We start from the raw sequence: 23,038 nt of genomic DNA, 5'->3' as shown, positions 1-23,038 counted from the left end.
GTGACAGATAGTCAAGCTATGTATGTACCCCACAGGTAGCCTCGTGAAAGTGTACTGACGTCCACTCCACGAAAATGCAAACTGCTCTTGACACTCTTCAGCAATTGGCACAGAGAAAAATGCATTGGCTAAATCGATCACTGCATACCAAGTCCCCTCACACTTTTGGACATTCTCAATCAAGGTAATGGCATCTGGGACTGCGGGCACTAAGGGAGGAGTGTGTTTATTCAACTCCCGGTAATCCACCGTCATCCGCCACGAGCCATCTCCCTTTTTAATAGGCCAGAGAGGATTGTTCCATGCGGTGGTAATAGGGCGCAATACACCCGCCTCCACGTACTCTTTGATGGTGTCTGAAATTTCTTTGTGCCCTCCAGGAATGTGGTATTGTTTCATTGCTACCCGCTTGGTTGCCACCGGCACTTGCACTGGGGGCATCTTCAATTTGCCTACGGTAATGGGTGTACAGATCAATGCACTCACCCCAAACTGGTACGTTTTACCACCAAATCCCAAGGTTAACCCTTCCAAAATGGCAAAGCCAATTATATATTCAGGTATCGGGACAGTCAACACTTGGTATTTTTGCCGATTCAAATTGCCTATTTTCATCTCCACTTTCGTTTGTACTGCAGGGGTCTCCTTTCCCCCTAGACCTGTAATAGTAAATTGTTTGCCTTTAAATCATGTTGGATTGCCATGAATCAAAGAGGCCTCCATCCCGGTGTCTATCAATGCTCACACCCCTTGTGTATTTCCTGGCCCCCAAAAAATCTTAACATCAACATGGGGCCGCCTATCAACTTTTATGCGGGCAGACGCTGCCGGAGCTTGGCTGAAGCCCTAGTCAAACTTCTAATGAGTGTGACTCGACTCCGCCTCTAACATTGCACTCACCACCTTTCTCAAATCAGCGTATTTTGGCTGGTACGGGGAAGGTGTCCCCATAGACCCTTCGTCTTGTTCTTCCGCAGGGGGAGCAGAAGGTGAAGTATCCCCCTGTGGCGTGGTGACTACCTGTTTCTTAACCTGTTTATAGCGCTCTTTGGCTGCAAGTCCTCGTTTTTTGTATAATTCATACATTACTCTGGTTTCAATGCCATCAATTTCTTCATGTGGCACACCATCCTTTACCAAAGCCAAAAACATGTCTTTTCGGGACACTCGGGAGTCTCTGCTATCTTGCCGCCTGCCTTCGGTTCTTCTCTCACTACGCCCCTCTCTCTCCCGTGGCTTGTTATCGCTCTTATCCCACTCCCCTAAATCTGCAAGTTGCCGAATGGCATCCACTACCTCATCAGTAGCTTTGCCCGTCATACCTACGAGCAAAGTCATAATGACACTTTTCTATGCGGGTGGCGCGGTTCTAATCACCATGTTTCGAGTTGAAACTGAGAGCGGCACGGCTCCCATGTGATCAGGAGCATCTATGTGAATAGCCTCTTTCATAGCATGCTCTCTGACATTTTGAATTGCTTCTCTCAACGTATACCACTTTGTTTCTTCGCTAGGCCAATCTGTGGTAATGGGGTATTTACGGTTACATGCTTGGGCTATCAGGTGCAACAAAGACCTGCCCTTAAGACCTCCTGCACATTGGTGTCAATTGACAGGGGTAAAAAACACGGTGAATCCGCAGAATCTACCAACCACCCTGCAGCACCCCCATCTAGCAATCTCACCATCCATGTCAATAAAGCTTCCCCTGATTTTTGCCTCAAACGGGTAATAATTTCCCCAACCTCCTGTTGTGTGTAATCCTCCAGCGTGGTTAAATCCACCATTCCGCCAGCAGGATTCTGCGGGTGGGGTCAGCTCGCCATTTTCTAACGGGCTTAGCCGCCACTTTTTTCTGTTTCACTTCCATTTTGGGGTCAGACTCATTTGCTGAACTACTTTCTAGACTGGTTGAGTCAAAAATATCACCATCCCACTTATCCGGATCCCAGTCCACACCAGCGGTAGCGATTACAGTTGCCACCTTTCTTTTGTTGACCCCTCCCCGTCTTTTCCTATACTTATACCGGGCTACTCTGACTGCTGCCCTCTCGGCCACAGCCTGATATGTGTCAGCCTTATCTTTAAACAGTTTCATTTGAATCTGCTGCATTAACGCAGTCTGCCTTTCTGCAGCCAGCTCTCTCTCTAATCGCAAAACCTCATTTTTCATTTCCACCTTCATTTGATGTATTTTCCTATAAGCATGCAAAAGAACCCAACCTCACCTACCTAATGCCGCACATTCTCTGCCACGTTCCACTGGAACTTGTTGCAAGCATGCCATTACATCAGACGGATCGGCATCTCCCAATCCATGATCCCATGTTTCACTTAGCCCTGCACCACATGCCCACGCCTGGGCCAACTTGTGATATGGACTCTTAGTCCAGCCTGGAATAACAACATCAGAACATTCACCGCCAGCGGTAACACTCTTTTTCTTGAACAAACTACTCATTATCGCAAACAAAACAAAACCTCTTTATATCTATATATTTTTCTCTCCACACTGCAATCACTCCCACAGGCACGCACACACCGGCAAAGGAAAAAAAACAACTTCACTACCCACTTACTTTCACTTGCAAGATAACTGAATCCTATCTACGTTCAAACAGATTCTTGAATACTCAGAACAACTCATCACAAGTATCCTGTTCGTGACGCCAAAAATGTATTGCTCTCCCCAGAGTGCACGGAAAAACATAAATCACTAATGCAATTATAGAGCCAATACTTTGAACGCAGAAAGACGCAATAACTCGCAACCACACACTCTTAGAAAATAATCAGCACTTATACAGCTATTTATTCTAAGTTTAGAAGCAACCAGTGCTAACATAGAAATAATTCACAGAAATAACATAGACATAAATCACAGAAGAAGCAAAGAATTCAAAAGGAAATACATCACCGTGAGCGTAACTGGATTCCTCATCTCGCCCAGAAGCGGCTGGAAGACCCCGGGAACAGCCAGGCCGAGAGCACCACAGCTCACAGGAATGCCGGACGTAAGCGTCCTCCTCTGGCTGAAGTCTCAGCTGACCCCCCCGCGGTGCCCCGCATATATGCACACTCCGAAAAGGGGTGACGATACTCGAACCTTCTGGAAATGGCACTTGCGCATTGATGAGCAGCCGTTGATTGCCAGCTGAGTCAATCGACAGCCACCCTCAAGAAGCAGAGTGCCTCCCTCCCTAAAAAACAGGCTAATAACAAACCATAACAAAGTTAGCTTTCCCAGCAGAAATGTCCTTGACCGCATACCAGGTTTGGAAAGCATGTTTTCCTCAGCACTGTGAATCTAACACTCAGCAAAATGTGTGCAGCTTTTCACTGCGGCATGAAGTAAATATCCATCATGGCTTCGAGCGCTCCCAGAATGCACTGCGCACCAGCGCCATTTTAGTTCAAGCATAACACCATCTTGCGTGGCTGCTCAACAGCGCCCCGCCATGCCCACATGGTTTTAAAAAAATGAACGTATAGCAACGGTGAACGAGTTCACTTATTTAGGTATGCTGGCAAACACAGGTGTAAACAACAGACAAAGAATATTTCAATTGAAGATAAAGGTTAAACATCTTGCTGCCCAGGGCTCTGTTTTACTAAAGAGGTTCTGTCAGTTTTCACTGGTACCACTCATAACCTTCTACAAGAAGGTGGATGGTTCTGGAGGGTTTGTTTTGGTGAAAGGTCTGGAGTCTCCCGGAAGGTACACCAATGGCAGTTATAAAGTATGAACTGGCGTCACATCGCTACATGCAATGGTAGCGTGGAAGTCCTTGTCTATGTTTCCAGAAATGTATTAGTGAATCACTGGTGAGAAGCTTTGAGCTACAGAAGGGGGCTCTAGCTTTGCAGAGAGAGCCCACTTTAAACATGTGGAGATCAGCATGTGTTGCAATCCTGACAGATTTAGGTACAACAGAGGAGAATTTACTCTCCAACCCTACTGTGATTAAAGTAAAATTGTGGAGGAAGGATTGGGTAGAGACAATGGACTTGAGATCGCAACATAAGCTTTATCTGAATTTTAAGTTGATTGTCGATGATACAACACAATGCTCAAATACCTGAGATTATTCACTAGTTGTTTTTTACGATCAACATTTTTGAAAGTTTGGTTGAATCAATATTACACTAAAGAGATTTTCATTGCTAGGGAACAATGTAAGGGGCCTGATTTAATTTGTAAATTTTGCTGTAATTCTGAATCCATTGAGCTATTAATCACTTGGTTTTGGTTTGTCTGGGCCTCACAGAAAAAAGATGCCTGTACGGAGGAAAGATATTTCAGAAATCAAAAACGTCTAGTGTGGATGAATGGCGGCTGAGGATTGCACTTATTAAATATTTAGAGGATATTTTTACAGGTATTGAAGTAGAGGGCTTTTAGAGTACGCGTGTAATATTGTGTTCCTTTTAATCTTTGATATTTTTGTCTTTTAAACTTTTTATTATGCCGAATCATGAATAACATGCTTTTTCTAATGTGATTGGTGGAAGGGTTATATTGAGTGCAAAATTGTTTTCTTTGTGATATTGTGTTTTAAAGTTTGTATTAGGTGGAATTTTGTATAATGTGTGTTTTTAATGGTATTGTTGAAAGGTTTATATTTAAGCAAGGTACTGTAATAAATAATATACCAGTCCCAACAAGCTCTACCTCTACAGAGAGATCCTGGAGGGTACGCACCTAGACTCACCCAGTCCATCAATAAAGCCCAGTTCAAAATGACTATCCAGGCCTCACCAGGAAAAGGAAAGCCCAGGTCAGGATTAAGAAGAGACAAGAGACCAGAGGCTGCATCTGTTGAACTCTGAGAGCCACATTGACAGGGCTAAAAGATAGGGTAGAAAGCCCCACCCTGAGGACAAGGTGAAAAGCCAAACAGGGTTTAGAGAGTCTGCGCATACACTGCCAGGGCGTGTAACGATCTTTGTAGTGCAATCGGAATACAATTCATAATGACCGTGTTGTCAGCATAGCAGATCCATGGTACTGGAATTGCACCAATATGGGGAGGGAAGTTACGGGTGGCTTCAATCAAGGGCCACATCAGAAACATATAGATTATATAAAAAAAGGGGCCAAATGGGACCCCAGTTTCAAACCCGTGCTAGTTGGAATATCCTTTGTGGCTTCACCCTGGGGATTCACCTGAAGGGAGACAGAAGTGTTGGTGGACGATTCTTGACAAATAGGCTAATCTTCTCCACATTACACTCATTCAGTAGCATTCTATTCCCTTGTGTATTAACTAGTGCTAATATCAGTGGAAGACTTAGCCTGGCCCGAAGAGAGGCCTTCAACTTCCATCTGAGAGTAGCGTGATCACTGATAGGGAGGAAGGTGGTATCAAACGCCTTACAATGAGCACTACTATCACCATCAGTGACCAAAAGCAAAGAAAAAAGGAAAATGAGTAGATGGAAAGATTTTCATTATTTTTTGTTATTTTGTTGAAACTGCTGAAGAGTAGTATTGAAGAGCATAATGCTTGCCTCCTTTCTTGACATAGAATTAAGAACAAATAAAAGTGGAGAGGTGCCAGAAAGAGGAGAGATGGCACCATGACAGTCAGTACATAAAAGTATTGGACCGTGAGTGCAGTCCCTCATCTCCTCCGCTCTTATCTCAGGCAACCATTTTGATTTTTCCAGGATCGGACTTGCCATTGCCCGCCGGCTGGCACAGGATGGGGCACAGGTTGTGGTGAGCAGCCGTAAGAAGCTGAATGTGGACCGGGCCGTGGAAGAGTTAACAGCCGAGAATCTCAGTGTTTCAGGAGTCGTTTGCCACATTGGGAAGGAGGCGGACAGGCAGAGGCTTGTGGCCACGGTGAGACATTACCTTACTTTGCCAATTATGATGCAAATCTTAATTATGAGTTCATAGATGCCGTCAGTGTTCCACACGTCCTGCTCTAAGGGCAGCAGAGCCCTGTCACCCATCTGAGAGGCACTGAGATTTCCTGTGCGAGGAGACCAGACCTATCCTCGACGGACCAGCTGCTCCTGTGGTGAAATTTCGTGTCCATATTAATTTGTTCAGTTCTGGTCTACTCCCCTCCCACAACGACTAAAATATCAATCAGTCCCTGTCCAACAAGGGCTTCACACTCCCGGGGTGAGTGGAAATTAACACCACCCTCCACGTGCACTTCTCCCATTGCTGTCCCAGAGCACCTAACATGTCAAAGGTTGCTTCTACGGGGTAAGTTTCCCCAAGCTAGGAAGGTTTTTCAACCCTTAGCTTTCCAGAAACAGATCTTATTCTTGAGTCAGTAGATGTTAGACTTGTAATCAAGGTTACTATTAACTGCTAGGGCTTCTAGCACCTGTGCAGTGCCAAAATGTGCTGCAGTTCAAAGCAAAAGCCCTCATTTCTGACTGTGATGTGAGTGTCTCCACACTGTCTATTTTTCTCAGCTCAGCATGTAGCATGGCATAAATTGGGCTTATTCTTGACTCAGGCAAGGTTAGACCCAAGTTACGTGTTACTAACCTATTAACTTAACTGCTAGTACCCCATCTTAGTACCTGCTTGCTGCCAGACAGGGTCATGGTTCACAGGGAAGGGCGATCATTTCTCACATGGCACAGTAAGAAGGCGCTCCCATTATTCCAGGCTCGTAATCATGGCTCAACTAGACTATTGCGACATGCTCTTCCCTGTTGCCAGCCTCCCAGAAAATGTGGTAAATTGCAAATAATACAAAACGAGGTGGCTGGATTAATTCTTGACATAGAAAGATGAGAAAATATCACAGCAGGCTGTGCATTGTGCTGTGGAATACACAGGGCCACCCAGTTCCATAACAGGTGTGTGCAAATACATGACATTGTGGGAATAATCGACAGGCTAACTTGAGTACCATATAAAATGTTAGTAAAAAGTGTGACAAGTGAATCTGGCAAGGAAGCAGGATCCCATGCCAGCGATACAAGTGAGGATGAATGATGAGGTCGAGAAAGATCTAAAAGAGGTGATGGGATCAGGTGCAACTCTCTACATCAAAACAGACTGGGGTTGGTTGGTGGAGGAGATAACGTGGACACTGCTCCACCAATCATAATGCAAGGTCACATCCAGAGACCAATCAATTATTGTGGATATTTAAAGACTCCATAAAAGAAGATACCTGTAATAAACGTGTAACCTACCAGGCTAGGCCAAGGGCGTCACACATCAGGCTTAGGCTGGCCAGTCGCAACAAACAGACAGGATACTGTATATGTTGTGGGTGCTAGGTCCTCTTACTTGGATGTTCTCTTTTCCGTTCAGGCTCTGGAGCATTACGGTGGAATCGACTACATGATTTCCAATGCCGCAGTGAATCCCTTTGTTGGGAATATCTTGGATTCAACTGCTGAGGTTTGGGACAAGGTAAGGCTGTATCCTTATATGGAGCACATTTGTTAGTGAAGAGACCGGCCCAGAAGCAACAGTCCTGTGTGTATTATTGCATGTAGAAATGCCCCATCCTCTCACTGTTAGTGTTACTTGGCTCTGCCTACCCTAGGGGCGTTGCTACTTCCACAGTACTCGCAGCCCTGAGCAGCAGAAATAACTGTATCAGTGGTACTTGTTTGACTCCAGGGGCTGAGGATTTTTTTTTTTTGCTAGCAAAACCAGACCCAGCCAGCAGGGTATGCTTATTTAAGCAGAACCCACAAACATGGACAAATGATGCCACCAAGAACAGTATTCATCACGCTGTCCGCAGAAGCTGTCAGTGCTACTTATCTGGGTTTAAAGCTTTCTCTGAATCTTTCTCAATTTCTTGTGCAATTACAGATTTTTGACGTGAACGTGAAGTCGACGTTCCTGATGGCGCAGCTATCTGTCCCTCACATGCAGAAGCGAGGGTGAGTGCCTGCAGAGCGCTTGAAGTTGACAGTGATTATAACTGACTCACTGGGCAAGAAGTTGCAATCTGAATGAAGCAGGAATCCTCTTTTAATAACCATTCTCATGAACACTTCCTAATTGTTTTGATTAAGAGTAGGTGATGAGTGCCTTTCATGCCAGACTCATGCTTCTACCCGTGCTGTCTGGCACAGTCTTTTTTCCAAGACGAGTGCATTGCCCCTGAGCTACCCTCCCGAAGATGAGGGGGTACAATTTGCCACAGTTCTTAACTTTAATATGACATTGCCCACTAGGCCCAGGTTTGGGTGGAAGCAAGAGGGAAGCCAAGTCTTCCTCGGCGACCTCTAGTCATTGTTGCAGCCTACCGCTCGAGAAAGGGAGTATGACGAAGACTGTGAGAGATGGCAACTTGTTTTAGTGCCACCTGGGCAGGAATAGAACGAGAGGATGATACATAACATGTTGATGTTCTCATACTTCTCATTCAGTCCTGTTGGATTCTTTTGTTGCAGGGGAGGATCCATCGTGTTTGTCTCATCTGTAAGTGGCTACAACCCTGTGCTGGTAAGTCCTGTACCATTATCTAGGTTTGTTGTGTTATGAAGTGAGTCCTTTGCAGCATGCCTCAACTGTAGACACCCCAATGGTGCACCATATTTTGCCCTACAACACCCAGTCAAATCACAAATGTAGCTCAGGGGCAAGAGCACCGCATTGCTCCTCTACCCAGAAAAATGTATAAACCCCACAAAATTCACAGCAATGTTGGTGGGATGGTGAAGTGCTAAGCAAAATACACTGGGGTTGCTTTTGGGCTGGGATGATGGCATTATCACGTTAACACCTTATGAGGAGACAACGTCAAATACAATCCTATTGAATTTACTATGTTGACAGGTGCATTCTGCGGGTATCAAACTAAGCACGTTGGATTGTGAGGTTTCATTTCATTATCTCACATCTCACTGCTATGAGTCTTGCTAATGTTGAGTAATCCATATCCTGACATTCACTGGGTGCAAATGGTGGTGTTCTAAGTAACAGCCTTCCTTGTTTACCTACTTCTGTTTTTTTATATCACTGTCAATGCAGCTTCATGTGTTTTCCTTTACATTGAACCTTTAACTCTTGCTCTCTTTCTTAGGGAATTGGTCCCTACTGTGTCAGTAAGACTGCCCTCTTCGGCCTGACAAAGGTGCTCGCCCCAACATTGGCGCCCATGAACATCAGAGTAAACTGCCTTGCACCCGGGCTTACGCGGACCAAGTTTGGTGGTGTGGTAAGTAATGGTCCCAATGAGTGGCGCCTGGAAGAAAGGGGTTGCAAAGTATGGATGTCAATAGGGAAATGAGTCGCATATTTCTGGCCCAATTTAGGGGGTAATTCATGGATTACTTGCGCCGAAAAAAACGGGATTTGTGTGCCATTCTGCCCGCAAATCCCTGTTTAACAAATGGGGATTTGCGGGCAGAATGGCGCACAAATCCCGTTTTTTTCGGCGCAAATAATCCATGAATTACCCCCTTAATAACAATCATACAATTGTACATTATGAATCGTCTGTTCGCTTGTTTATTTCGGTAAAAAGCGGACATTAAAAAGACATTTTATACAACCCAGTACAAAACGCGGTGTTCAAAATATAAAGCAATAATACATCTGACAGAAAAGACAGCGGGCCTGATTCATGGAACGTTTTCCTATGCGATTGCACCATTATAAAACACTTCCAGATTCATGGAACGTTTTCCTATGCGATTGCACCATTATAAAACACTTCCATGAATCAGGCCCAGTATAGCTTACACCAACATATTCCTGTTCCTGATTCCTAGTGCCTGCCTCAGATGGGATAACGATGCCCATCGTATTAGTGGAGTGTCCGCCTTCAATAGGTAATAAAGGGCCAGGTGGCACTGAGTTAAGCCTAATCCTTTTAGGGCTGGTAATAAGTTTCTAGCTCTGACATGTTGATAGAGCCTACAAATACATATGAAATGTATAAGATCTTCACGTATAGCAGAACACATGAACTCATATTACAGCTTTCGGCCCCGCCATTGCCTATCCAGTGTGCTGTTATGGCTCTGGGTGGCAAACCATTAAAACAAGCCCTAGTAATAAGACATCCATCTTTAAGGAAGATGATCCACAAAAGGTATGCAACACATATCTTTTGTTAGCCGGTTTCAGAATCTCCATGGTTTCCCGCCAGCCATAAAAAGAAGCTTTAATCTACTCTGATACAACCATTCTCATTGGCAGATCTAAATGACTAGTGGTGGAAAAAAGTGGCTTGGCATTAACTTCCATTAAGGACTTGATGTGCTTAAACCAAGGTATATTTGAAGTTCCAGGTTTACTTAAGAGATTGGAATTTGAACTGCACCATGTCTGCTTTAGAGTTTGAACAGAGGGTGTAACCAATGGTGGGGTCGAGCCCAACATGAAATCATCCACCAAATGATGGATACCTAATTCTAATTAAACGGCATAATTGGGAGCAGACTGTGGGAGGCCAAATCATTTTTTTTTAAAAATATTCTCGACGATTTGTGAACTTGCCACATTAGACATACTCAACAGGGTGCCCCTACAAAGTGTAACAGATTTTGTTTTCATTGCATACACTTTCAGTATCATGTTCAGTGCCTGTGAGTGACACATCCTCGTAAATTGAGAAATGCCACCAAGAGTTTGCTTCGTTTTAGAAGTTTCCTTTTCGAGGTGAGGATTACCCATTAGCGTTAACGAAAATCTAAAACCTAAATTGTCAAAGTCAGTCACCTGGGGAATAGGGAATTGATTGCCTCTGCTTCTGTGGTGTTTTATGATGATTTCTTTTTGATGAGAAAACCATTATTGTAGACCTACCTTCACTTGTAGATCTAACGAGTTCATAAAAATAAGCACGCAATCATCAGCGTATACCAGCACAGGCAGAGAGAGACATGTTCCCAATTTTCGGTACATCTTTGCCTATTTCCACAAAGACCTAATTTAGACCATTTATACACAAAGAAAGCAACAATGGGGCCAAAACACACCCTTGGCGTACGCCTGTTGCTACATTTAACAAAAAGGGGTGCAGTGGCCTTTTTCTCCAGTTCTGACGGAGGCTTTAGTGTAAAGGTGAAAGAGTCTCAGTATATTTAAGTTTTCTTTTTGACTGTTCAGTGACCCGAGCACAGACTAAAATTGAGATCTATTACCTTTTTCAAAAGCTGTGCACAGGTCCAAGAAAGCCAAGTAGAGAGGCTCTTGTTTTATAAACCGGGAATTAGCTAGTATTAGATACAGGTTAAGGGCTTGCTCAAAAGTCGCCAGCCCCGGATGAAAGTGCAGCTGAACATCGGCTAAAATGTTGTTTACTCCTACCCAAGCATCTAGTTTTTGCAAGAGCACCCTTCCAAATATTTTGAAAGTGGTATCAAGTAGGGATATGTGTTTATAATGCGACGGCAGGAATCTGTTCCCTTTTTTTGAAAATTTGGTATATTGGCCAATTTCCATGATCGAGAGATCTTACCCATTATAAATCATACGGGTAGGTGCCCAAGATTTGATCACGTCAGGAAGAGGTAAGCCGGGATGCCATCTGGGCCAGGAGTGCAATTTTGAGACTATTCTGCAATAGCAGCTATTACCAATTGTCAGGTGAACTGTTAAACAACCTGGGCTGGCAATTGGATACCACTTTGGGATTGAACACATACTGATTCATCTTCACTTATGGGGTTGGTTTCCGTGATATGATATGATATGGCATGGCATTTATAACGCGCCTATACGCAAGTGTTTCAAGGCGCGACGAGGCAAGGGAGGGGAACAAAAGGGAGGACGGACAACGATCCTACTAGGCCAGGTGTCATTCAGATCGCACAAGTGCACGGGAAGGGGGCAGGGACAGTGCAGTACATGGGAAAAGATGATAACAATAAATAAGTAAACAGCCAACATGTGGAAAGTGCATGGGTAAGTGCGTGCATCAGGAGTCAAGGGCTGGTAGGGGGACTGTAGGGATACAGAAACAGTTGCCAAGTGCAGGGGTTGCCAGGTGGGCAGTGCAGGTGTGTGACACTGGCGAGGGAAGGACCTGGGCCCGAGATCAGAGGGTGTCCAGGTAGCCAGTGCAGTTCTGGTTACAGCCAGGAGGTCAGCAGAGAAGAGGAGGAGAAAATGCAGAAGCAAAGAGAAAGGTTTTGAGGTGCTTCCGGAACCGGAGATGGTTCTCCTCAAGTTTAAGGGAGGCAGGGAGGCTGTTGCAGCGGGAGGCGCCAGCCCAAGAAAGACATCTACCACCAACTCGTTGCTTGGAGAAGCAGCTGACCCTGATGGAGTTGGAGGCGGATGAGCGAAGAGCTTGAGAAGAAAGATATTTAGGAAGAGAGAGTTCAAGGTATTGAGGCCCCAGAAGGCCTTGTGAACGATGAAGAGGGTTTTGAACTTAATCCTCTCAGCCACTGGGAGCCAGTGCAGAGATTTCAGTCCTGGAGAGATACGATCCCTGGGCTTGAGGCCAAGGACAAGTCACGCAGTCCTCTTCTGGATGAGTTGCAAAGGGCGCAGAGTAGAGGCAGGCAGATTTAGATAGAGGCTGTTACAAGAGTCTAGCCTAGTGAGAATCAGGGCTCTGGCGACTGTGAGCTTCTGGGGGAAGGAGAGGAAAGGAAGAATACCTCTGAGGAGGTGCAGCTGGTATTGTGACTTCTTAGAGACATCAGAGATGTGAGGATAGAAGGAGAGTGTGGAGTCGAAGATGACCCAGAGCTTTTTAGCCTTGCAGGTGGGAGCAGGAAAAGTGCAAAGAGAGGCCAGCCAGGGAGCTACAGGGAAAGAGAGAGTGGGTGTGCCGATGAGGAGAATCTCAGTCTTGCTGGCATTAAGGCAGAGGTCATTGGCAGCACACCCCTCCTGGATAGCAGACAGACAGTCAGAGATGAGGGAAGGAGAGGAGGAGGCCGAGGGTAGCCTGAAAATGATCTGGGTGTCATCCACATAGCACTGAAAGTTGGGGCAGAGAGAAGCGATGCGGTGAGTAAGGAGTGCCAGGTATTGGTTGAACAGCCAGGGAGAGAGGTTACATTCCTGGGGTGGGCACAACAGGTATAGAAAAAGATAGCAGAGAGGAAGGACCCAAGTTGGACCTGGGAGGGTCGTTCGGAGAGGAAAGAAGTCAGCCACGCTAGAGCCTGACCAGTGATACCCAGGTTATCACGGAGACAGTTGAGCAGGATGGCATGGTTGACAGTGTCAAAGAGAGATCAAGCAAGATGAGGACGCAAGGGGTGTTAGAGTCAAGGTTTCAGAGCAGGTCTTCACGGATGTTCAGGAGAGCAGTTTCCGTCCTTCTGGCAGCTCTGAAGCCAGATTGATGGTCATTAAGGCAACCAACCGATTCAGTGTGGAGATTAAGCTGGGAGATGGCCAGTTTCTCCAGGAGCTTGCCCAGCAAGGGAGTGATGGGGATTGGGCAATAGTTAGCCGGGCAGGAGGGGTCAGCAGAGGGTTTCTTAAGAAGAGGGTGCACAAGGGAGTGCATCAGGGGAATGGGAAGACTCCAGTGGCTAAGGAATGATTGCAGAAATCAGCCAGGGCAAGAGCCAAGGTGTCGATGTGGTCCTTGATAGTTTTAAAGGAACAGGGGTGAACCTGTTTCGAGACTTTCATAGATCAGACTTGTTTAGAAACCTCATCAGCGGAGAACAGGGGAAAGGCAGACGAGGAGGGAGGAAAGGTGGTTGCAGAAGGGGCAGAGGAAGACCAGGGAGTAGGGTGAGGAAGGGGATAGGAGGAGAGGGGGACAGGATGTCCTGAGTTTTAGAGATGAAGTGAGAAGCCAGTGCTGTGCAGAGGGCCTGGGAAGGGACAGGAGAGGTAGAGACTGTGGCAGGATTGGCCCGTTCCTTGCAGATTTTAAAGAGTTCAGCCGAGTTGTTAGATGCTGCAGACACGCGGGCTTGGATATGAGCTCTCTTCTTGGTTAGGACAGCGAGCCGATATTGCCTTTGGAGCAGGCGACAAGCCAGTTTGTCAGAGGATGTACATGAAGCATGCCATTTCCTCTCTAGCAGAGTGGAGCGTGGAGAGGGCTGTGTCAGGGTCAGCCAAAAGAGGAGCGGGGTGAGAAGGTGGTGGCGAAGGCCTCAGCTGACACGCGCTTCATGGGTGGGATGACGGAGAAGGTGGCTGGCAGTGATGGAAGTGGCATGGCCTGAGGGGTACGGAGGGTGAGTTGAGAGGAGACAGTGATCACTCCAGGAGAGAGGAGTGGAGAGAGTAACAGAGAGGGGAAGGTCTGAGGAGATCAGAACATCCCGAGTGTGCCCTGCAGAGTGAGTCGGGCCAGAGGGGAGAATAGTGAGTGGGAGAGAGTCGCACAGGTCGCATAAAATTACAGAGGAAGGACAGGAGTCATCCAGGTGGATGTTGAAGTCTCCAAGAAGGAGGAGTTGAGTGGTTGAAGCCAGGAGTGAGGAGGAGAAATCCGCCCACTTTCCATGTAAAGTGTTGAAAAATAGTCCACCCAGAGTTGGTCCTGTATGTTGTTTACAAAACCAATTATGTATTATTGATATGGACCGGCACTGCAGACCAGCTCCAGTCATTCTACCCATGGCTGAATGGATGTTGCGTCCACATTAAATTTATCATCAACTGGGACCATCACTCAATTGACTTCTTGGACCTGCATATACACAAATCCGGTACTAAATTGAAAACAGAACTATCCAGGAAGAAAACAGATCAAAACAGATTGCTACACATCACCAGTTTCAATCTTGCGGGTTTGAAGAACAACTTACCGTATGGACAATTTTTGAGGATCCAGAGGAACTGTACCGAAAAAGAAAGATTCATGTGACACGCAGAGGGGCTCCAAGAAAGCTTGATACAAAGGGGAGATGCAAAAAACGATGATACACACGAGAAAAAGAGCGGCCAACACGCCCAGAGATGTTTGTTTTACCACAAGGGTTAAAGAACCGCTGGATAGACTAGTCTTTGTCACAAGGTTCAGCCCCATAAGCAACAATTTAAAAAGCATAATTAACTAGAATTGGCAGCTAATAAAAAACATTGGAACCTTGTCAAATAAAACTTTCTTCGCCTTTAAGAAGAATCAAAATGTTCAGGAGCGTCTGGTGCACACCTACCAAGAACCAATTATACAACAGTCCCTTGAGAGAACCTGGGGACTTCCACCAGTCCAAGGACACTATAAATGCGGACATTGCGTAGCATGACAATGCCTGGAAACCAGACAAACCTTTAACTATGGCAAAATCCACTGCAGTGGCTTATGAAAACACACACAAGCTGTAATAGCAAGATGGTTATCTACATTATACAATGTCGTTGCAAATTACTGTACGTAGGCACGACCATACAACCGGTCAAACAGCGTATCTCAGAACACTGCTCGTATATACACAATAAAGACCCAGGCATACCACTTGTGGAACATTTCACACAAAAGAAACACACATACCAGGATCTCAAATGGTTTGTCCTACAGATGCTCACCACCAACAGGAGAGGGGGTAATGGAGATAACCTACTCAGTAATCTAGAAAAGAGGTAGATATACCGCCTAGACACTGCAAATAGCAGTCTCAACGTCTCTGTCGAGTAGAACAGCCTTATCACACAGTAGGATTGAAGCCACACACACCTGGTAACCAAGTATTTGTGACTCCACTGTCACACTAGGGACGTCAATGGCCTTATGGCCACATCCATAATGTTGAGCACCATGATTTAGTGGGTGACTAGAGACCATGTATAGCACAGATTGACTCATGCTTAAGCAAGGCTGAGCTCCCTGTAATGTCCAGACAACTGTTTTCTCTGGATTAGTTATTAATAAGCCATACCCTTTATTGTTTTGTGGTACTTTGTGCAATTCTCCAGCGACACTAAGCAATAGGTTAGGCCCAAACCATCCTATTTAATTACAAACATGTTTCAGCAATGTTGTACAGAGGGAAGCAATGTGGGGTGTAGGTTTGTAAAATCACACTTGATCATTTGCCATGTTGTAGCCATGTTGTACCACACCAAGTAACACGCTATGTCAGAATTATCATTTTCTATTCCGTGCCATGGGTGAGCAACACTGTACATAGTGAAGTTTTATGCAACAAAACAGTTTGAAACTCCACACTTAACCCTGTTGCCTTGCAGGAGCGATGTTTTAACATGCAATATCCGAATAACTTTTTTCTATTCGCTGCCATGTTCAAGCAACACTGTACATAGTGGAGTATTGAGAGACAAAACTGTGTTGTGACTTTTTGAAATGCCACATCTAACCTGTTGCCATGCTGGAGCAATGTTGTATTTTGCAGAGCAATAGCCCTTGCACCTTTATCTCTTTATACAGCACTGGTCGGATGAGATGACATATGACCATGGGGAATACACCTCCTCCTGCACTGGAGCGGGCTTCACTCAGGGTCCCTTGAGTTGAATAGCCAGAACTCACTAGTGAGCGATGGATACATTACAAGATGGCTGCCATGGAAACGGCCACCGCTTGACGGGCTGGTTTCCATGGCAACCCTTTAGATACATTCCGCCACGCAGTGCAGATCGCCTCCCTGAGTTGAGCATGCTGCCGGTGTAACGGATCCCTTATGGAATACATAAGTAACATAAGTAACTGCAGCTTATAAATCGAGCCTCCGTACCCTTCCCTAACACCCACTAAATTATCTCCCCACTCCTTTAGGAGGTACATGATCACAGGGCCAGGGATCCGGGTGCCAGGACATGCTCTTATCACAGTGTGCCTTTAATTTTGGCTGCATGCTGCCGCCCCAATGTTTTGTCGGCCGCACTTAGCACGTGCATGCTGCATATAATGCATTTAACCTGCAGGCACACCTTCCGGTCGTCTGTGCAGACCTATTCACAGGGTCTGACCATATGTAGTGTATCATAGCTGGCACCATACATCTGGTGGTCCAGATTGGACTAGGACCACAACCCCCAGAGACCCTTTTGGTAGGCCTCGGTGCACCACCCTCTTGCCTTCACCTTTCTTTAATAAAGGGAGTGGTCACCCAGATATTCATGGCCAATCATAGGTCCTTATCTCGGGGAACCAGACAATTCTGCCACACAGCAGACGGTCCTGGTGACTAGTAAAGCAGCAGTCAACCACCAGAGGTAAATCCATCACCGCTCACATTTCAATTGTATTCTTAGATGGGACCAATGACAACTGAAACTGTCCCATATGTGTTGCAGATACCACAAGCAGTCCTCCTGAATTATTCCATCATGTGCATACATTTACAGTGCACAGTAAGTTGACCCTAGTGGCTATTTGAACACATTGATGAGCATGCTTGCTTGTTTTTAACAAATGCACTCCGGATATAGACCCCATTAACTCACAGATTCACATCTACCCTTCATTTTAGATTTGGGTCAAAGTATACCACATTGAATGAGTTATCATTACAATCAAAAGTCCTGATGAAAGACGATGTACGTAGAGCACCTTCCACCTGCTAGAAAGGCTGGAAGACAGTTGTGTGGACAACCCTACAATACCACATTGTTTAGCCAAGACATTGTTGAACCAGCTGATTGATGCAGCCTATATATTTGTACATGGCCGCATTATAATGAATAAGGGGTCATTCTACATTTACATGAGTAATTTCTTGCAGATTTTCTGATGTTTAATGTTTGTATACATGCAATGTATGTTTTGTGTTCTCCTGTGCCATATGTAAGGAAGGCATGGTATCAAACAGTAAGACAGACACAAGTGGACAGAGTTCAAGGGTGTTTATTGAACTTCAATTGGGTTTGAAAAACGCCTGTCGAAACCTAAATCTAAAGATGGGAGCAAGTTATGACCATCAAATAATAATAACCCAGTCCTAGTGGTGTCATGTCAAAATAAAAGGGCCTATGCTAATACACCTATTGCCAATCCTTACTTCTAAATACAAATGGTGTGGGAAACAATGTTATACAAAGGAAAAGTGTTCATTAAATGATATGCGACGATATTTGAGCTGTTAACTTCCCTTCCCCATGTTTGCAGCATGGGACAATGTGGCACACTTAAGCTTAGCACATACTCTGGCTTTTCTAGCATGAGGATGCAGTTCAAAATCTCAGTATCAGGACCTTTTGTGCCAAAGTCTCTTTGCCATTCACAGTCTCTTATTTCAGAGGGCCTAATGTGACACACATTCAAAGTTCCTTTCGCCTGAGGATTCTCATATGCACAACTTCTCTGGTGATTCACTGTTCACCTGGGGTCCCCCTCTGCCGGGTTCAGACACCCTTTAACACAAAACCTTCAATTGGTCTCCCTCCACTGGGCTCAGACCCACTTTAACACAAAACCTTCAATTGGTCTGCCTCCGCCAGGCTCGGACAAAATTTATCTCATTTTCCCAAACTTTCTTTTCTGTATCAAAATCGAAGATTTACGACTATGCGTGGGATTTTGTTTGACCCATCGCAGGATCATTTTGATTCACAGTGCTTTGTTCTTTTTTTAATACAATGCTTTAAATTTCACTTTGCCACTTCTCAGCTTAAAGAGACCTTCGATTGAGCACCCACGTGGTGCCGGACCACTCTGTCAAGGGTATCATATTTTGCTCTACAAAGTTTAAACAGTCATCAGATGTTCAACTTTACTTGCATGTTTTATCACACATGGTTTTTAACAATGCTCATTCCAGCGCTCGCCATACAATGTTGCTGCTTGCAACCTTGGTCTCAACACTGACCGGGCTTGTATAGGTCTCCCCAACTCACCGGCTGTGTTGATTTCACTGACGCTGCTTTGTTCTTGGAGCCAAGGACAGTACCACAGCGACTGCTGCTTCTCCCTGCCTTGATTACTGACGCAGGAGGGCCCCCGGTATCCCTGACACACAATACAGGATTCCTCAGCCTGGTTTCCTGGTCTTATGCTTTCTGATCTCTAGGGCTCTTGAAAGTAACGGTTCCTTGTCGGAAAGGTCAAGTGAACTTCCCTCCTGGTGATCCCCTCCTGTTTCGCCATCTTTCTCGTCTTGTTCATATGCTGTCTCGAAACTGTCGTTTCCTCATGTGCTTTGCGTCACTCAGAGTGTGCTTTCGTGCTCAGCTTTTTATCCATGTGGGGAAGCTTAATGGAAGGCAGGTGTGAGTGATGGTCAGTAATTGCCAGACCTCACCTGACCATTGTATTGGGACACTTCAGGTATTCTGCTGCGATGTTAGTCTGTTTTCTCCCAGAGCGGGCTGTTGGGCTGTCCGTGTGAAAGTCTTTGTGCAGGAAAGGACTGGGCCGTGGGTAGAATTCCTACGTATCCTTTCTGATAGGATGGGGTAACAGTGTAACAGGAAAGAGAGGGATACCACGTCTTACCATCCGGCATCCCACTCCCACTCCGTCGGAAACCCTCGCCCAGATGATCCCCCCACACTGGTTCACCCCCAGGAACTGGATCCAAATGGAATGGTGCAAAATGAAGACTCCATGCAAATATAATCACGGCAGGAGTTTATTAGTCTCAGCAATACGCGACAGCAGGCACCGCTCAGAGCAGCAGCCCCCAACTGACAAACAACATTTTACAACCAAGATACATACATAAACATTCTAAAGAGAACCATATGAGCTCATAGTAGAGCCTGATAACTAAGTATCAATAACCAAAGGAATTAACTTCATGAACTAATGTGACATGCATATGTATTTACGCAACAGTAATGTACAACTTGCCAATCACAACACATCTCACCCCCTACAATTTGAACTGGTTCATTTTACATCGAAGTCCTTAAACCAATTAGGTTTGTTCTTAACTCTTCCTGACCTTGTTTCTGTTCAAAAATTGGTTTGAGCATCTTCAACAGAATCTTCATTTGAAAATTGATTACTTTCCTTAACACCAAAATCTGCAAGGTTGTCATTAGCTCCATTACGCTCTAAATGTCCATTCTCTTCAACACTAGATGGACATTTGACTAACTTGGACATAGACCAACACTCTCCCCCCTCCATAATGACAACCTTGCCCCTTATAGCAGATATTTGTCTAGGACCAATATATTTGCTTTCAACACATTTGGGAGTAAGTCTAGGATTTTTAATGAGAACCAGATCACCCTTTTCCCAATTGGTAAACTTGGTTTTCTTGTCCTCATCAAACTTTTCTTTGTATTCATCTGGTGCTTCTCTGATAAGAGTCATGATCCTCTCACGATCTATGTTGGCGCTTTTTGCCATGTCCAGCCAGCCTGGACAAAGCTTTGTGCCAGGCTGTCTTTCTTTCAAAGACATGAATGGAGATATCTTTGTAATTGAGTGTGGTATAGTGTATAGTTCCATACCATCTCTCTCAAAATGCATGACCATTTCAAACCTGAAGCCATAGCCAGTTGTAAACCACTTTTCACAAACCTATTGGCTCTCTCCACTAGCCCATTAGCCCTGGGGTGATACAAAGCTGTTTTAATGTGCTTTATGCAAAATTTTCTCAAAAAAGTTAACATTCTTTCAGAGCAGAATTGTACGCCATTGTCGGTGACCAACTCTGCAGGAAAACCCTCTCTGTGAAACACTTCTTCGAAAAATAACACCATTTCAGTGGTAGTTGCCTCACGCAGCGCTTTCCACTCAATCCATTTGGAATGGTAGTCTACTAAAACTACAATATATTTATAATCATCACCAAGATTTTGTAATAGTCGTATTAAATCAACGGCAACCTTTTGCCAGGGTTCACCAGGTACTTTGAATGGAACTATTGGCACCTCTCTAATAATCTTGGTCTTATCGCTTCTCTCACACTCTCTACAATTTCTGACACACCTTTCAACGTCACTATCAATCCCAGGCCACCAAAATGATTGTCGTAAATACCTCTTTGTACACCCATGCCTAAATGCCCCTGGTGGGCTATGTTCACCAAATGAGATCTGACCCCGCTAGGAGGTACTATCCTGCTTCCTTTCCTGAGTTTATACCCATCCTCCGACAAGCTCAACTCATCTTTCACTCCATAGTACCTTTCAAACTGCCTTCCAATCTCATTCTTGTGAGGCCATCCTTCTCTAGTCCACACTTTGACCTGCTTCAACACGGAGTCCTCCTCATCAGCACTTTCCCATTTACCTTTATCAATGGCATTGTACTCAATCTCAAAGATACTGAAATTTTGATACACCACCCTCATCATTTCCCACAGGTAACCTAGACAGATAATCCGCCACCACGTTTTCTTTTCCTGGAATGTAACACACTTTGAAGTTATATCCCATAAGCTCCACCATCCACCTTGAAATCCTAGGAGACCCTTTGGCCCACTCAGAACTGCCTATCAATTGAACTAGAGGCTTATGGTCAGTTCTCACAAGAAAAGCTTGACCCCATAGAAAAAATGTAAAATGTGAAATGGCCCATGAGACTGCCAACGCCTCTCTTTCAATGGCGGAATAATTTCTTTCCGCCCCTCTAAGTGGTCTTGACGCAAATGCTATGAAGTGTTCAACCTTACCAGAATCAAACTGGATTAAAGCAGCACCCAATCCTAGAGTACTCGCATCAACTGACAGTAGAGTTTTCCTGCCTGATATAAATCCTCCCAACGACGGTGCCTTGATAATTCCCTTCTTGATCTGCAGAAAGGCTTCCTGACACTCTTTGGACCACTCATACCTCACCTCCTTCTTTAGTAGATCTCTCAAAGGAGATGATATGGTTGCAAATCCACTCACAAATTTGTGGTAATACTCTGCTAGTCCCATGCAAAAACGCAATTGATTCTTGTCTTGGGGCTGGGGAGCATTACTAATACTCTCAATGAGCGACCTCTTGGGAGCAATGCCCACTTCGGAAATCTTATGGCCCAGGTACTCCACTTCCTTGACAGCTATCCTACACTTGTTCCTCTGAACTGTCAAACCTGCTTCTCTTAGCTTGTTTAGGGCGGCTCTCAGCACCTTGTCATGCTCACACTCATCACTTGCGAACACCAAAATATCGTCCTGAAACACCGTTACATTCTCCAAACCTCTCAACCCTTCCTCCATTACCCTTTGGAACACAGACACGGCCGAAGCTAGTCCAAACGGCATGCGATTAGATTTGAATGTGCCCTCAGGTGTGATGAAGGCGGTTAAGTGTTGTGACTCCTTAGAAAGGGGAACTTGGTGATATGCTGCCGAGAGGTCAATGACTGAAAACAATTTGGGTTCACCAAGAGTGGAGAGTGTTTCTGAAATATAGGGTAAAGGATGCCTTTCCACTTATATATTCTGATTGAGACTACATAGGTCTACACACAGTCTTAATTTTCCATTGCTTTTAGCCACAAGTACTATGGGCGACAACCATTCTGTGGCTGCTACAGGCTCAATCACGCCTTTACTGATAAGATCATTCAGTTCACTTCGAAGCTGTGCCCTCATGTTTAATGGCACATGCCTCACTTTATGAACCATAGGCTGATGTTAGGGAGAATTCTCTGTTTAGGCTGAATTTCCTAACCTAGTGAGTCCCCCAGCAGCTTTGCTGGATTTTTGGGGTTTATTTTTTTCTCCTGCCAAGAGTGAGACTCTTTTACCCTCACTCTTGGACATGATTTGAGTGTGTTTCTTTGGATCTAGAAGTGTTTAATGGGCTATTGGGTCTTTTACTCCATAGGGTTTCATGTGTTTTTGTGATATGTGCTACACAGCACCCTCAGTGCAGTAACACAGGGGTGTCATAGTGACCCCCCAGTATAGACTCCATACCCTGGGACTGACTACTGTCTCCCAGGGCATGTAAAGTCACCATTGACTTTACTAGTGTTAAATTCAGAACGGAACCAGTACAAACCATCATATTGTGGACGTACTGGCTGGGGCAATTCGATTGCCTCAGGGTCTGTTAGTCAAGGGGGCACGTCTCCGCCCCCCCTGATCGAGCTTTGGCTGGTGGCAGTGGATGCTACTTTTTATATTCAACCGCAAATATTTTCCTATGGGATTTCCCATTGTTTTAGGCTTCTATCTTTATTTAATTATTTACGGTAGCCTCGAACATACCGCCGGTTTATTTAATTAATATTAATTCTCCGGTTGGTATTTTTTGCCAAAACTTGATTCTAAAATGGCTTTTGTGTTCTCTTCTGTGACTCCAAC

At 45.1% G+C, this 23,038-nt stretch overlaps 1 protein-coding gene across 1 annotated transcript in view; it reads left to right on the top strand.

Annotated features, from left to right (window-relative positions):
* LOC138520371 (dehydrogenase/reductase SDR family member 4-like) overlaps positions 1 to 7,882 on the top strand; it is a 290,361-nt gene extending 282,479 nt beyond the window's left edge. The window contains exons 3-5 of the mRNA XM_069632780.1: positions 5,671 to 5,848; positions 7,295 to 7,396; positions 7,808 to 7,882. Coding sequence (XP_069488881.1) covers positions 5,671 to 5,848; positions 7,295 to 7,396; positions 7,808 to 7,882 — 355 coding nt within the window. The remainder of the gene's footprint in view (positions 1 to 5,670; positions 5,849 to 7,294; positions 7,397 to 7,807) is intronic.
* The last annotated feature ends 15,156 nt before the right edge of the window (positions 7,883 to 23,038 follow it).

The sequence above is a fragment of the Ambystoma mexicanum genome, chromosome 13, assembly GCF_040938575.1.
Source record: "Ambystoma mexicanum isolate Mex_15411 chromosome 13, UKY_AmexF1_1, whole genome shotgun sequence".
Lineage (NCBI taxonomy): Eukaryota > Metazoa > Chordata > Amphibia > Caudata > Ambystomatidae > Ambystoma > Ambystoma mexicanum.
This window is presented reverse-complemented; position numbering and strand designations above follow the sequence as displayed.